Here is a 15,311-nt window from a genome sequence, read left to right as displayed (position 1 = left end):
ATTAACTGAAAACCATTGGACTTAATGAACTCTTTATACATGGAATGCAATAGTAGTACTTCGAGTAAAAAGAAAAGGAAAGGTGAGTTTTGACATCAGAGCTAAAGCTATAATATCTTTGTTTATGGCTGCAGAAGAAATAAATTCAAAACCTAATTATTTGCCACCAGTGATTTGGTGGTTTGTAGCCCCATATTCTGAAGTCTATTTTTCACGTATATTTTTCACGTATATTTTGTAAACATATATTTTTGGCGGATGCTGGTTAGCGTTATTAATTGACTATTAGGAGCAAATTGACTTTAATTTTTGCACAGCCTTCAGGACAGAGAAGTATGTAGAATCAAGAACAAAGACTAAACTATAGTTGGGGAAAGGAGTGTAAATACTTTCTGTCTGAACACTTCGAAACAATTCTGTTGTAATCTTTCCAAGCTAGGCTGGCACTCATTTAAAAGTTAATCTTAAATGGAGTTTCTTAAGCTAGAAATACTGTAGTCATGCTTCTTTTTTTTTTTTTTCTTTAAATAAACTGGTGAAGCATACTAAAATTTAATTAGAAGAACTGTTTCATTTTATCAGCTATTCAGGGAAAATGTGAGGAAATAACGTTTTTTAATATTAAGAAATTACTCCTGGGTTCTTGGTGTGAGCCCCGCTCCTGCAAATATAGTTCTCATAGAAACACTAAATCCTAGTTGTGCATGGCTATGACTTCATCCAGTGCTGATTCTGCAAGGTTTAGCTAATAAAAGGTGCCTTCTGAGAGAAATTTTAATACATGTGCAAGAGTCGAAAAGGGCACCATAAGCCACTCATCTAGAGCAGTTTCTGTCACTGTTGTTTCCATGTTGGTTGAAACCCTCATATTCTTCAGTTGTTGCATTTTTCAGTATTTTGGCAGAATTTAAACTTCCTCAGAATATTTTACTAGCCTATTATTTTATCTTTACTCTTCTTGGTTTGTGCTTTATTCTTCCACTGTTTATACTTGCATCACCAATGTTGCATGTTTTTTTTACACAGGGGTACAAGTCGTTTCAGTTAAAAGCTGCTAGCATTGTATGTAACTGTAGTTTTCTGAAATTCTTTTCAATTAGGTGAAAATGAAATCCTTGAAACACTATATGGTATTGCAAGCAAGAACAAGATATGGAGGTCTTATATAGGCATGGGTTATTACAACTGCTCGCTGCCTCATCCCATTGCACGGAATTTGTTGGAGAACGCAGGATGGTAATGTACCACATTTGTTTTTAAAAGCATGTGTATAAATATACATTTGAAGTTCATCTTATGAATAAGCTTAGACAAATAGACCCCAAAACTGTTTTTTGACCAATGCTTTCATATATTTGATACTAATGTGCATGCTACTGTATAGGAACTGTATTGTTCATGCTGAAGCTAGAGGGGATAAAAAGACTACTTTTGTCTTTAGAAGATGGTTTTTCTCTAGAGTGTTTCATTGATTTTTATGAATACTATCCACATCTCCTATTCATTGTGAACAAAACTAAGAATATTTGTTTGCTTTAAAGAAGCGTATGGATTTAAATCCTAAACTAAAGTAATTTTTTCCTAACTTCTGCCTAAATTTAAACCAACTCCCCCCTCCCCTGGTGTATGCAATTTTGGGTGGAGGTAGTTAAATATTATGCAATACTCTGATTATGGTTTTCTTAGGAGGAAGTAAGAAGCCTTGGATATTTTAAAGGCTTTTCTCTTGGTAATTCTTTCTTGGTTGTTTTTTTTTTTCCAAAACCACAGAACTTTGAGAGTTTGATTGTGTATCCCTGAAGTATGTTATTGTCTGAACGAATAATTCACTTGTGCCTGAAAACAGGTAGACAGCAATAATTGATAACATTTAGGAAGAAACTGAGAATGTACTTTATTCTCATCACGAAGCTCACGTTTCAGTTTTTTGGGACAGGCAAAAGAATAGTCTGTCTGACAGACTTGACTTTTAATGTGCTGGTCTGGCATTTGATTTGTATCTTATGAACAGCATTAATTTAAATAAGAATGTCTGTCCATGGGCTTCTGCTGACAAAAGCACTAAGGCTTGATTGTAAATACTCATTTAGCATTGACATTTCTCTAAAGAAAGGTAACTCAAAACTGATGCAACAGACTAACTATAAACTCAATGTGGAGTGTCACTTTCCAACAGACTGAATGCAGCTAATACCCTGCATTGTCTCATTTGCTTTAGAAGTTCCCTTATCTCTAGTCAGTAACATCCTTTTTTTTTTTACTGTGTTGAAATAACTGAGTAAATTTTATTTTAATAAAAGCTTATTCAAAGCTTAAATATATATATATACCTACATATATATATAATAAAAAATCCTAACCTAACAGTGTCAAAAGCCATTGTTACTTGGACCCTGTATTTTTTATACTTTGGGTTGCTGTGAATGGGCTTATGTTTCCGGAGACTTCCAATTCTATGTTAGACTTGTGTGCTCTAGGAGAATCTCAAACTTTTGAACTCGTGAAAAAGTTGCACTGTTTGGACTCGAGGAATCTGTGCAAGGCTTCTATATAAAGTTTTATTTGGCCTTATCTCCTCCCACATTTTGCAACATAGGCAATCTAAGTATTTCAGTACAGTGCTACAAAACAAATGATCAGTTGCTAGAGGCAAAAAAATGACAATTAAAAAGTGGGCCAAAATGAAGTGCACATTTTTAAATCCTAAAAAATTGTATAGTGTTAATGAAACAATTGAGAGAGTCTATAGAGAAATCTGTTCTTGGAGCTGCCAATAAAGTACAACTAGATGTCTAAAAGCTAAACTTTTAGATGGCTAAACTGAAGTCTAAAATATTTGTTGGGGAGGTGGTGTCTGTGTCTGTATGCAAAAGCAGCTATACAGGTGTTATCGAAGGTTTTTAAGAAATCAAACCTCTCTTAGCGTCTCCCGAATGTGTACTGCCTTCTGTGCCGACACACTTTTAACATTGCCATTGAACATTGCAGGAAAATGCCACCAGCTCAGGCTTATTTTTGCTGATCAATTCTGCCTCTCTCATGTGACGCATAGTTTCTCACGGCTTGGCATTCATTAGAGCAAGGCTTGTTTTGGTATACAATGTAAGTTTGTAAAAGATTGGTCATAGAAGTCTGTGAATACAAAAGTGAAGGATTTCACACTATTTAGCATGCTTGGACTTGCTAGGAGGGTCTAAGAAGCAAAGGGGTAAATTTCATGAAGAAACTGTTTAGAACAAAATGTGTTTTCAGCTGAAAATGAACCTACTGACTGACACCACTTTCTTTAGAAGATTACTGCAGAAGTCTTACCAAATCTCAGATTCTGTTAAGAAAATACTCAGCACTGTTGGAGTGTTTTTTAAGTGTTTGGACAATGTTCTACAATATCTCTGTTCACAATGAGAGCTGAATAGCTCAAGTGCTGGGAGATAAAACTGTCTGACCAAAACTATGCACTATTAAGTGCCTGGGAAGTCAACATTCAGGAATTTCTTGTACTGGCAGCTTTAGAAAAAGCATAGGCATCCTTTTCTTTTAAGTCTGAATCTCATTTTTTACTACTTCTGTATTCATGAAAGAAGTTATTTCAGAACACTGGGGCCAGAAATTTTTCAGATAACTTTTCATCCAAAGAATGCTGTGATTGAAAGTTAGAGAGCAAGCAGAGAAATTTCCTTTGTGGGCCTGAAGTGCTGCAATTAAAATTCCAGTCTCCTATGTGAGGGAAGTGACTTAGGCACAGAAGGTGGAGGATAAGCATCCCTTATTTTTTTGATACCTGCAGATGTCTAAATCTGCAAGAAAATAGTTTATAACAGAAGTATTGTATTGATTATGAATACTTTAACTTTCCAGAGGTTTGGTCAAAGTAGAGAAAAAAATCACTAAAGAAGATCTGTGGTGAACTGTTTGCCTAGCGCTTACTGTATATGAAGAAATAAATTGGGATTAGTCTTAATGTGTAGTCCGTTTGTTTTGTTGCTAAATCTAGAAGAAACCCAACATCCAAATGTGAAAACTTCTGCTCCTTCATAAACTAGGTCTTTTGACAAGTAGCTTGATGTTCAGCTGAAAGCATGATTCCTAGATATTTCTTCCTTTGATTGCAGGTTCTCTTTTAAAACTTTCACTGGTATCTTAAAGCTGGTATTCATGCAAGTATTTTTGAGAGTTGGATGATGAAAAGAGTGAAACATTAAACTAAAAGAAAGAGTTATAAAAGCTAAAAAAAAATGAAGCTACTTACTACTGAACTTATGAGGATCAGACACAGGCTCAAGAAAGATGCCATAAACTTCTTATGGAAGGTTTCTTCTGTGTCATGACCAGTCTGCCTTAATTAGCTTGAGAGCATTTGTCTGCAGAAGGACTTACGGTCAGGACAGAGCTGGCCGGAGATCATATTTTCATGTGATTTGATTCAACAAGAGGCAGTTTGTAGTTAGGTTCCTTGCCATAATATTAACTCTTCCTTTTCAATTTAATATTGTTGGTACTGGACTTGAAGACATGCAGAATAGCCACTTGAACGAACCTAAACAGAACAGAAAGGGGTTTGAATGAGAGATGGTTTAGTGTGCTTTTTAAAGATCTGATTTATGTAGAAGTTTACTTTAGAAATTACTTTTAAAGAGTTTAAATTACTTTTAAAAATCACTTAACATGTATAGTATAGTTCAAGGCAGAAGTCAAGAATGCGGGCTATAGCCACCTATTTTATTTGAAGAAATTGTGCAGAGGCCGAATTATTATATGAAAAGATTTAGATGTTTAGACAGTGCCAGACAACCTTTAAAAAGCAACGTATTAAAATAAAAGTTTTTATGTTATAAGAGATGTCTTTACCTTACAACTGTTAAACTTCATGCACAATAGTTTGCAGCAATACTGGAATTTAAGATCTCTTGGTTGAATTTTTTTATATTGTTCCAAAATTGGTTGGGTTTGCTTCAGCTGGTTTTACCGTTCAAAATCATAATATCAAAATCACAAAGTTTCATTAATTCTGTTTTTTAGTATAGTGTATTATCCCAACTGTCTGGGGTAGGATTGAGGTTATTCAAGGGAATCATCAAATTAACAGCTACTTGGTAGCAGTTTAAGAATGCATTTATTTATTCACTTTACAAAATATAAAAATTTCATTTAAAATTTAATTTGAGCATAAAATAAAAGTGGAATTTCTTGAGGCTTTTTAAATAGATTTCTGGGTTGCTGATTTGTGTGGTCTGCCTTGAAGCATTCATTGCAAAGCCTCTCTCAAACTATGTAAGAACATCTTAGAAAATCTTAGAAAATGAGGTTCTTCTCAAGTAAGGAGTTTTGTACATTACTCACATCTTAAGAAAGATGCTTTGTCTCTTTGTAACTCTTCCATTCTCTTCTGTGGGACTTTTTTCCTACATTCTCGTTTGCATTACCATTTTATTGCTTCTCTCATCTTACTTTGTAACACAGGTTCTGCGGCTTGTTTTTACAAATTTTTGTTACTCACCTTCTATTGACTTTTAACTTGTTCAAACTTCAATTTGAGTTTCCAAATACTTCAGTCTCTCTTTGAAGATCATGTCTTCACCTACAAGCATTTTTCAGAAGTCTAAGGCTTACTACCACCCTTTCAGAGAACAGTTATTTTCTTCCATTGCTAAAAACCAGAGGCCCTGAGTTGGCCCACTTACCACTTGTTTCTGGCCACTGCTCTGAATTCAAACTCATGTAAGGTCAAACCATCATGTAACCCAATACCCAAACGTGCAGAAGTGAGAGGAGAGTCTGATCTCTGTTCTTGCCTTTCTTCCCTGGACCCATGCTGCTTTGTTTTTCTGGACTACTATGATGGAGTGTTTCGCTTAGGCTGTTGACTTTTCTAAGAAGCTGCATATGTTGTCTCCAAATGACAACTCATATCAGTCTCACTTCCCTTCACTAACATGAAAACTGTAATTTCACAAAAAGTTGCATATTTCTGAGCTCGATCCTGTGAAATGCTGGGAGCCTTTCCTCCCAGAAGCATGGAGAAGACTTGGCAATTGAAGGACTTCAGAAATTATATTGAAAGATACTGGCAACACCTAGACAGGATTGAATTAAGCATTCTTATTGGCATATTATCACCTGAGTCAATTCTCAGACACTCAGTGCTACTTTCCCTCTCCCTTCTCCAAGGTGCACTCACACCCACACACGCATCTGTTTTAGAAGTTACTTCTCTTTTCTAAGTGGAGGAATAGAATTCTTCTGTAAAAACCAAGTCAATATGAAGAGAAAATATTCTCGGTTTTCCAGGACAGTTATACATACAGCCTTCTAAAATAACTGTTTTCTAACAAACTTTCTTTTTAGTGAATTACACTTTGCAGTTTATTTTTCCAATGATGTAGTTTGTTTACGTATTTCTGTCATTCATTTTCCCTGACACAAACTCAGAACTCTTTTCTTCCAGGGTTACCCAGTATACTCCTTACCAACCTGAGGTCTCCCAGGGCAGGCTGGAAAGCCTGCTAAATTACCAGACTATGGTATGCGATATCACAGGAATGGATGTGGCCAATGCATCCTTGCTGGATGAGGGTACAGCTGCTGCAGAAGCCATGCAATTATGTCACAGGTACTATGCGTAAATGTATGGTTAAATCATAGCAGGAAGGTATTCTGGAGTTTGAAAGACATCTCTCCTGTTTAGGCATGAATAGATGAATGAGTTGAAGTTTTCACTGTGAGCATGTTGTAGCCCATGTTGTTAAGCCACCAGAGTTCTCAATGTTGATGTGAACGTCAGACATCTAAAGCCTTAAGAAATCCAAGAACCTGGAGACTGGGGTGAAGTAGAGCAAGAAGACTGGCCCTTGGTCGGTGAGGTTCAGATTAGAGAATACTGGACGCGCACAAGTCTGTGGGCCCTGGTGTGATGCCTCCTTGAGTGGTGATGGAGCTGCCTGATGCCATTACAAGGCCACTCTTGATTATCTCTAAACAATCGTGGTGACTCGGAGAAGTGTCTCAGCACTGGAGGAAAACAAATGTCCCTCCTGTCTTCAGGAGGGGCAGGAATGAGGATGCAGGGGACTAACAGCCAGGCTGCCTCATTTCTATCCCTTGAAGATAAGGAAACAAATCTGAGAAATGACTGAACGTAACTGTATGGTTGTGTGTCAAGAGGGAGATTACACAGCAAAGACTGTGTTGTAACTATTCAGTTGCAGAAAGCGTCAGTCTGTCATAAAATCACATTTACCAGAGAAAACTAGGCAATTATCTCAGTCTCCATTTTACTACTTCAATGACTTGTGTTTGGTTATCCAGGGCAACACTGAAAATCTGTGTTAAAGACCACAGTTGTATTCCTTTAAAAAAGCATGTATGGAAGAGTATGTGGGGAGGCATTCCTACAGCTTCTTAAGTTGGCTGCTTGTTCTTTTTCATGGTCTATTTTAATTTTTGTGACATATGAATCTGATCTGAGTGTCTGAAATGAAATTTCTTGTTTTGAATGGACCAGAACCTTCATTCAGTCTAACTCTTAATGTGGTTATGATAACCAAAATTTAGAACTGCCTTTTAATTTAGGAAAACTCATATTTAGAAAACCAATTAATTTTATTTCCATGGAAAATAATATATTCTTTATATGTAACCCTTTTTTTTCCTTTTATTTTTAACAGGCACAATAAAAGAAGGAAGTTCTATGTAGATGCCCGATGCCACCCTCAGACTATAGCTGTCGTCCAAACTAGAGCGAAGTAATGTTTTTCTCCACTTTCCACCGTATCTTTTCACTTTACATTGAATCATTATCTCTGCCTCTTCACCACATACCTAACATTTTTGGAATATAGAATTGTGCTTTCTTTGCAAAATAGAAGCAGAATTCTGTCAACACTTGGCACTGGTTCTAATTTTGCATTCAAATACAACTGCAAAGTAATTAAAGGTATTTAAAAAGACACTAAACATCTGCTAAAAAGAAAATATTCACTTTTCTCCTGAAGTTGGCCGTGCAAATATATATCTAGTTATTGAATTCATTATTTTTTTAACTAGGTAATTAATTACGCTAGATAGCAAAACTCTTTTAGCGAAAGCTAAATTAATTTCTAATTTAGAGATTAAAATAATGCTCCTTTAAAAATATGACTTGATTCTCAAAGTTAAACATGCTAAAGCAGCAGAATGTTGATATCAGGTAGCTTATGCATCTTCTGCTCTGCTTTGCTCCATATTTCCGATGATGATATCATATGCAACTATTGTTCATTACTGTATATCACCACATGAAACTTTCTCAATATGTAGCACTGTGGAACATGTTCAGCTCTCTGTATGTTAAAGAGAAGAGTCCATGGAAACATCATATTAAGTATTACTCCAAGGCAAGAAGTGAATATGTTGTCTTCTGCATGTTTTTGTTTCCCAGTTACACAGGTGTTATTACTGAGCTCAAATTACCCCATGAGATGGATTTCAATGGAAAGGATGTCAGTGGGGTATTATTTCAGTATCCGGACACTGAAGGGAAGGTGGAAGACTTCTCTGAACTTGTTGAAAGAGCTCATCAGAATGGGGTAAAGTAAATTTTGTTATTCTCACATATTTCAGTCTGATGCATCAGACAGCCAGGGTTACAGAAACTGTTACCTGAGATTTCATCTAAAGTACTACTCTTCAGCTCCATGCAGTTGATAACCTTTACAACCATTACAACCACTGCATCTCAGCTCCGCGCAAATGATTCTGAGTTGTTTGAGGCTGTTTCTTGTTCAAACGTAGATCTCATGCAAAGAGGCTGACTGCTCTGTGCCCTTCTTTTCCCAGACTCTCGCCTGCTGCGCTACTGATCTTCTGGCTCTCTGTATTCTGAAGCCTCCTGGAGAGTTTGGTGTAGATGTTGTCCTGGGTAACTCCCAGAGATTTGGCGTGCCACTCTGCTATGGGGGACCCCATGCGGCATTCTTTGCTGTCAAGGAAAATCTAGTGAGAATGATGCCAGGCAGAATGGTGGGTGTTACAAGGTAAGGACTCCCTTCACCATTAGTTCCTTTGGGGAAAACAAAAATAAAATACATTATGACCATCTTGTGCAGCCTTTGTGAATAACAGATGAGCATGGTGTTGTACCGAACACATTGTTTTGTGAAAACTGGGAGAATAGAAGTTGCCTTCAATTTTTAGGAAGCAAGCTGAAAGAGTTGCACTTGTATGGAATGAAGCTGCGAACTGCTTGTACTGCTTGCTGTGATGTGGGATGCAGAGATAACAAAAACGGCAGAAAGGATTGCGATGGCTTGAGGCTTTGCACACTAACTTGTTCTGCTTATTCCGTACTGTTATACCTTTTTCTCTGGCATCCAGTTGTTAAAAACAGAAATGGGAAAAAGTAGAAAATTCAGTGAGCCTCCCAGAAAAGCTATGGTACTTTCTGCTGGACTTTTTGGAAGTTTTTGATCACAGAATCACAGAATGATAGAGATTGACAGGGATCTCTGGAGTGTGTCTAGTCCAATCCACCTGCTCAAGCAGGGTGGCCTAAAGCCAGTAGCCCAGGACTGTGTCCTGTTGTGGGTTGAAAACTTCCGAGGAAGGAGGCTCCACAATTTTTCTGGGCAAGCTGTGCTAGGGTCAGTCACCCTCACAGTGAAAAGGGGTTTCCTGATGTTCAGGAGGAACCTCCTGTGTTTCAGTTTGTGCCTAGTGCCTCTGGTCCTGTCGCTAGGCACTGCTGTTAAAAGCCTAGCTCTGTCCTCTTTGCACCCTCCCTTCAGGTATTTATATATATTGATGAGGTCCTCCTTGATGCCTTCTCTTTTTCCAGCTGAACCATCCTGGCTTTCTCTCAGCCTTTTCTCATAGGAGAGATGCTCCAGTCCATTCAGCATCTTTGTGACCTTTTGCTGGACTCTCTCCAGTATGTCTCTCTCTCTCGTGTACTGGGGAGGCCCAGAACTGGACATGGCACTCCAAGTGTGTCCTCAGCAGCACTGAGGAGAGGGCAGGGATCACCCGCCTTGGCCTGTTTGCAAGGCTTTGCCTAATGCAGCCCGAGGTGCCGTTTGCTGCCTTTGCTGCCTGGGCACATCGCTGGCTCATGTTTAACTTGGTGTTCCCCAGTAATCCCAGGGTCTTTTCTGCCCAGCTGCTTTGCAGCTGGGCAGCTGCCAGTGTGTACAGGTGTGCGGGGTTCTTCACCAAGTGCTGCACTGTGCACTTCACCTTGACCTTCATGAGGTTCCCGTCAGCCCATTCCAACAGCCTGTCAAGATAGCTCTGAATGAACTGATGGTAAACTCAGCTGTATACTCAAAATCTACAAACAACTGCTAGAGCAAAAAGTGATTTAAATATCACATAGCTGGTGCTCAAGTAGTCTGGTTTTTCAGACCTCCACAGATTCAGATATATATTTATGTCTTTGAGTACATAGATTGTTTCTTTTTGTGGCTGTTGGGAAGGTTTTCGTAGTCTTCAAGGATGTTAGACTGCCTCTTACTTCTACATTTTTTACCTTGTAAAAACTCTAAGAAAGGACCTTTTAAAGGATGGATTGGCCAGATCCCTTTCAGTTACCTCATACAACTTTGCTGATCAAGTTAGTTTTATGCTTTTACATGACATCGTTAGAAAAGATGCAGCCTTCCCAGTGTTTGTTCAGATTAAGTTCTGCTTTACTATTCGGTTAAAACAGTTGAAATAATCTGCATTTAAGGCAAATTCCAAGCTTTGGTGTACTGTGCATAGAAAACACTGTGTGCTGTACCTGACTTGACACATTTGCCAGCCATGATATAAATGGATAATTTAGAGGCTCACCCTCTGTTTGATATCACAGCTCTCCTGACGTGTGCTTTCTGTCTCTGAGGGTGGATAACTGGTTTGAGGTTAGCACGCATAGAGATCAATGCCTGAAAGTACTGTAGTTTTGAAGTAACAGAAGCAACATTTTTGCCTGTGACATAGAGATGCAAATGGAAAGGAGGTGTACCGGCTTGCCTTGCAAACACGAGAGCAGCATATCAGGAGGGATAAAGCTACCAGCAACATCTGCACAGCACAGGTAACGTGTCATGCTTTGTCTTCAGTGGTAGGAAGGAAAAAGTTAAACTGTAATGTTATAAACATCACAGTAATTTGAGTTAGCTTTACTTTTGAGAGTTTTTACTAGACAGCTGAAGAACCTTGGAACATTTTGGTGTTTGTGCATTTGTTTCAAGTCCCTTGGAAAATGAAACCCTGCTTGAAAAGAAAGTATTGATATCTGGTTCCTTTAATAAAGACTTGAATTCGTGCCATGTCATGAGTCCGTCTCTCTCACAGGGTGAACACCACAAAGTAGTGCTGTGTTTGTTATAAATTAGATATATTTCGTAATAAAACAGAAGGGAATTCTAATGATCTGAAATCGCACACTCGAGGCAAAAAAATCCCATTTTTAAACTCTAAAACTACTTGTTCAAATTGTCACCACATATATTTTTGACTGTGTGAGTTGATGCAAATATTATTACCTTGCCGAAGAGCTTCTTTACAAGAAAATACTATGATTAAGTAAGTAATTGTCCAACATAATCGTCTTCAGCATACTTCCACAGACCTTCAGGCAGACAAGTTGATAATTTTTTCTCCTTCTGTCAGTGATTTGCTGATGCTCTTAATGTTGTGCCATATTTTAAAACAAAAAGAAATAAATTAAACCAAGCTTAGTATTAGTGAGATATTCCATAGATGTTTCATACCAATCCTAAACAATGAATTTTCTGTGAAACTAGCTTTACTTGAGAGCTGCAGTAGTTGAATTTCAGTGCATGTTAATTGCTGACAGTTACATTTCAGAAGGCATTGAATTCATAATCGGTGCTTACAGTTTCACCTGTCTCTGAGTACTAAAGAAACCTTCCACTAAACTAACATGAAGTAATTAATCCTCCTCCTCCTCCTCCTCCTCCTCCTCCTCCTCCTCCTCCTTGTAATAATGATGATGTCCTAACCTGTATTTGGATCCTAGGCTCTTCTGGCTAACATGGCAGCCATGTTTGGTGTATACCATGGGTCTGATGGATTAAGACATATTGCAAAACGAGTACACAATGCTACCTTAATCTTGGCGGAAGGTGAGCGTTTGATGTTTGCAGAGACATTAAATTGTTCTTAAATTCTTACATCTCCTTAAATAAACTTACGGGCTGGGGTTTTTTTGACTGCTGATATGTGTTCTCTCAACTCTAGAGAAAATAATTTATTACAAAATTCTTAGCTAATGTTTTTGTGTACTTCTGATAACAATGTCTAAGAATTAGATATCTGTGTGAGATAAGCTTGCAAGCATTGCTTCTGTTTCCTTGGGAATCTTAACAGAAATCCAGACAGTGAGACTCTAGATCCTAAGATTCAAATGCCGTTTTCCAGCTGTCTGTGGTTCACTTGCTGGGTCAACATAGTTTACACACAGGAATCTGCACAAAGTATTAATAATATAGCAAAAATAAGAATAAATAAGATTAAATAAATAGGGGCATTTCAGTTAAGTTGGGTAGACTTGCTATGAACACAGAAACCCCAGAGCTTAACAGCTAACTGAAAGTACAGAATCTGCAGCAGAAAATAATGATTGCAGCTGGACTACGTGGTCTAGTAGGGTTTTCTTTCACTGTCATGACTGTTATTGCTGTCAGAAGGAGATATGCAGAAGTGTAATGCCGGGAATTGAGGACTGATTGACACAGTTACCCATGCTTTGTTTGCAGGTTAGCTGGAAGACATTACACTGATGTGAAAAGCATTAAGACTATAAATTTTGTTATGGCAAGCTCCATAACAGTTAGTATCCATTTATGTAATAAATTTTTCCTTTCCAGTGTTTTGATTTTGCCCTTATTGCATTCATATACCAGTTCTGCTACTGTGGATGTTAGACATTTGATGTATCAGAAGGATCTTCCATAGACTTAATATGGATTATTAATTAGGACTGTATCTGATTGAGATGCATTTCATGCGCAATAACATTTCACTAAAAAGCTGTTGTTTTTCTGCTCTGTACACAATGGGAATATTTTACTTTATTATGTAACAGCATTTACTTATGAGATTGATAATGTCATTTTGCATTGCTATGCAAGTCTTGTGTAAGCAAGCAATACTGTATGCAGCTAGTAGAATTAACTTACTGTTTTTTATAGGTCTCAGGCGAGCTGGTCATAAACTACATCATGATCTTTTCTTTGATACTTTGACGATCACGTGTGGATGCTCAGTCAAAGAGGTTCTGGACAGGGCAACTCTTAGAAAGATAAATTTTCGGACTTATAGTGATGGCAGAGTAAGCAACTCCCTAAACCTTTCAGAAATTTTGTAACGTGACTTTTTCTCATTAAGTTCAAGTCATTACATGTGCTTAACAGAAGCCTTCTTGTAATTTGCTCAGATATGTTATAAAGATAGTATAAAGACTTAAGTTGTTAAGTAATGTACTGAACTTCAAGAAAGAATTTTTGTATTTTCATTGTATGCCTATTTAAAGATAATCTATTTGTTTCATGTTCAACCACTAAGGGTTAGAATGATGAAATGCAAGGTGACCTCCAGAATTCAAGTCCTGTGGCAGTGTTTAAAGACAGATTGAAATGTAGGCCACATTTTGGTAGGCACTAAGGACTTTTGGCAAAGTCTAAATTTTCTGTAAAACGGGGTGGAGGGAGGTGTGGGTTAGTAAAATATGCAGTTTTCCTGTTAAATGAAAACCACTTAGAAATAGTGGAAGTGAAGTCACAAGTCTTAAAACTTGAGAGTCATCTGTCTTGGAGGGGGGAGGGTTGGAATTGGAAAATTTTAGGTAAATAAATTTCTGTGTCTGTTACATAAAATGAAGTGATATTTACATATTATCGGGTAGGCTGATTTTTTTTCTCTTCCTGTGTTTCTGCAGTGTTTTTTCTTGAGCAGAACAAATATACTATTCCTCTGGAATTAAGAGTTTTGAGTAATTACTGTTGCTTTTATCCGTAGCTTGGAGTATCACTTGATGAAACTGTAAATGAGAAAGACCTCGATGACATACTATGGATTTTTGGTGGCGAGTCTTCAGCTGTAAGTAGACAATAGATCATAAATTATCTGAATGTTTCAGAAGCTTAGTCAAAATCAAAACTGCTCTTGGGATATTGGGTGTCTATACAATGACTATTCGTTGAATTCCGAGGATTTCAGACCCTCTCTTAAAGAAGAAGGCAGTATGAGATAACGATTTACATGACTGAGTAATGCCATTTTCTGATTTTGAGACTTAGTCCATTCGTTCAGCCTTAAACCCTTTGTTTAGGCTTTTATTTTTTTTGTGAGGGTTAGGACATGGTGGTCAGTTATTTCTCTCCCACTGGAATTTTTGTTGCATGTCATTAGTAATTAGCAGCAGTTACTTCCCAGATGAGGACTACTGAGACATCTGGCCCCATTTTAGTCTAATGCTGTTGTCATGCTAGATATATACAGGTGTGCATGGTAATAAGTTGGGATTTTTTAGCTAAAGAGATGATTAAATCTTGAGCTAAGCTGATATAGTATAAGGTAGCTCTGATGGAAATTGACTGTGAAAAGAGAAGTTTCCATGAAAGTATTTGACTTCATGTGGTTTTTTTTCATGTCAAAGGAGCTAATTGCTGAGAGTATGGGTGAGGAAACCAAAGGCATCCTTAACACCCCATTTAAGAGAACTTCCAAATTCTTGACACATCAGGTTTTCAACAGGTTTGTGAAATTGCTTTATATATGGTATTTTAATGAAATCTGAAAGTCTCCTTTCAAAAATCATACTGGAATCAGCTGAGGACAGTTTTGTAGCTGTATTCACACAGTCACTCGCTACTCTGAAATAGTCTACCTAGTATTGTTTTTAGATATTTTTCACCTTATAAACAAGCAAAGCAATACGCATGGTCCCATGGGGAATGTTTTTTTCCATTAATCTGCTATGTTGTACAAGTTTTTATTCGAGGACGTTGTATCAGCATACTGGTAGCATTTCTGAGCAAATGATAGTATGTTTTTCACCTACATCAGTATTAGCAGGCTTGAAGTACCAGTGTGGAAGGAAGTATCTAGTATGTATTAAGAATCATCCTCAATCTTAATTATTTTTATGGCTTTTCCTGTGTTAGAGAACTGATAATTGGTAAAGCTAACCTGCCTGCCTTAACACCACGTTTTGTGTTCTTCAGCTATCACTCTGAGACAAATATTGTGCGGTACATGAAAAGATTAGAAAACAAAGATATTTCCCTTGTTCACAGCATGATTCCTTTGGTAAGTATTTATCAAAAAGT

The 15,311-nt window shown here is 37.4% G+C and overlaps 1 protein-coding gene across 2 annotated transcripts in view; it reads left to right on the top strand.

Moving 5' to 3' along the window:
* The first annotated feature begins 1,099 nt into the window (after positions 1–1,099).
* Positions 1,100–15,311, top strand: part of GLDC (glycine dehydrogenase (decarboxylating)) — a 32,897-nt gene continuing 18,685 nt past the window's right edge. Inside the window, exons 1-12 of one of the 2 annotated variants that reach the window (XM_009871624.1) lie at positions 1,108–1,236; positions 6,446–6,610; positions 7,665–7,722; positions 8,378–8,379; positions 8,417–8,564; positions 8,815–9,011; positions 10,954–11,050; positions 11,999–12,104; positions 13,173–13,312; positions 13,999–14,079; positions 14,639–14,736; positions 15,207–15,291. In XM_009871624.1, coding sequence (XP_009869926.1) covers positions 1,172–1,236; positions 6,446–6,610; positions 7,665–7,722; positions 8,378–8,379; positions 8,417–8,564; positions 8,815–9,011; positions 10,954–11,050; positions 11,999–12,104; positions 13,173–13,312; positions 13,999–14,079; positions 14,639–14,736; positions 15,207–15,291 — 1,242 coding nt within the window. In that variant the 5' untranslated portion in view covers positions 1,108–1,171. Of the gene's footprint in view, positions 1,237–6,445; positions 6,611–7,664; positions 7,743–8,377; positions 8,380–8,416; positions 8,565–8,814; positions 9,012–10,953; positions 11,051–11,998; positions 12,105–13,172; positions 13,313–13,998; positions 14,080–14,638; positions 14,737–15,206; positions 15,292–15,311 lie in introns of both variants that reach the window. The other variant, XM_009871623.1, reaches the window with a different exon arrangement.

This window comes from Apaloderma vittatum, unplaced genomic scaffold, assembly GCF_000703405.1.
Source record: "Apaloderma vittatum isolate BGI_N311 unplaced genomic scaffold, ASM70340v1 scaffold2366, whole genome shotgun sequence".
NCBI classification, from domain to species: Eukaryota; Metazoa; Chordata; class Aves; order Trogoniformes; family Trogonidae; genus Apaloderma; species Apaloderma vittatum.
Note: the sequence above shows the minus strand (reverse complement) of the source record. Positions and strands in the feature narration are given on the sequence as shown.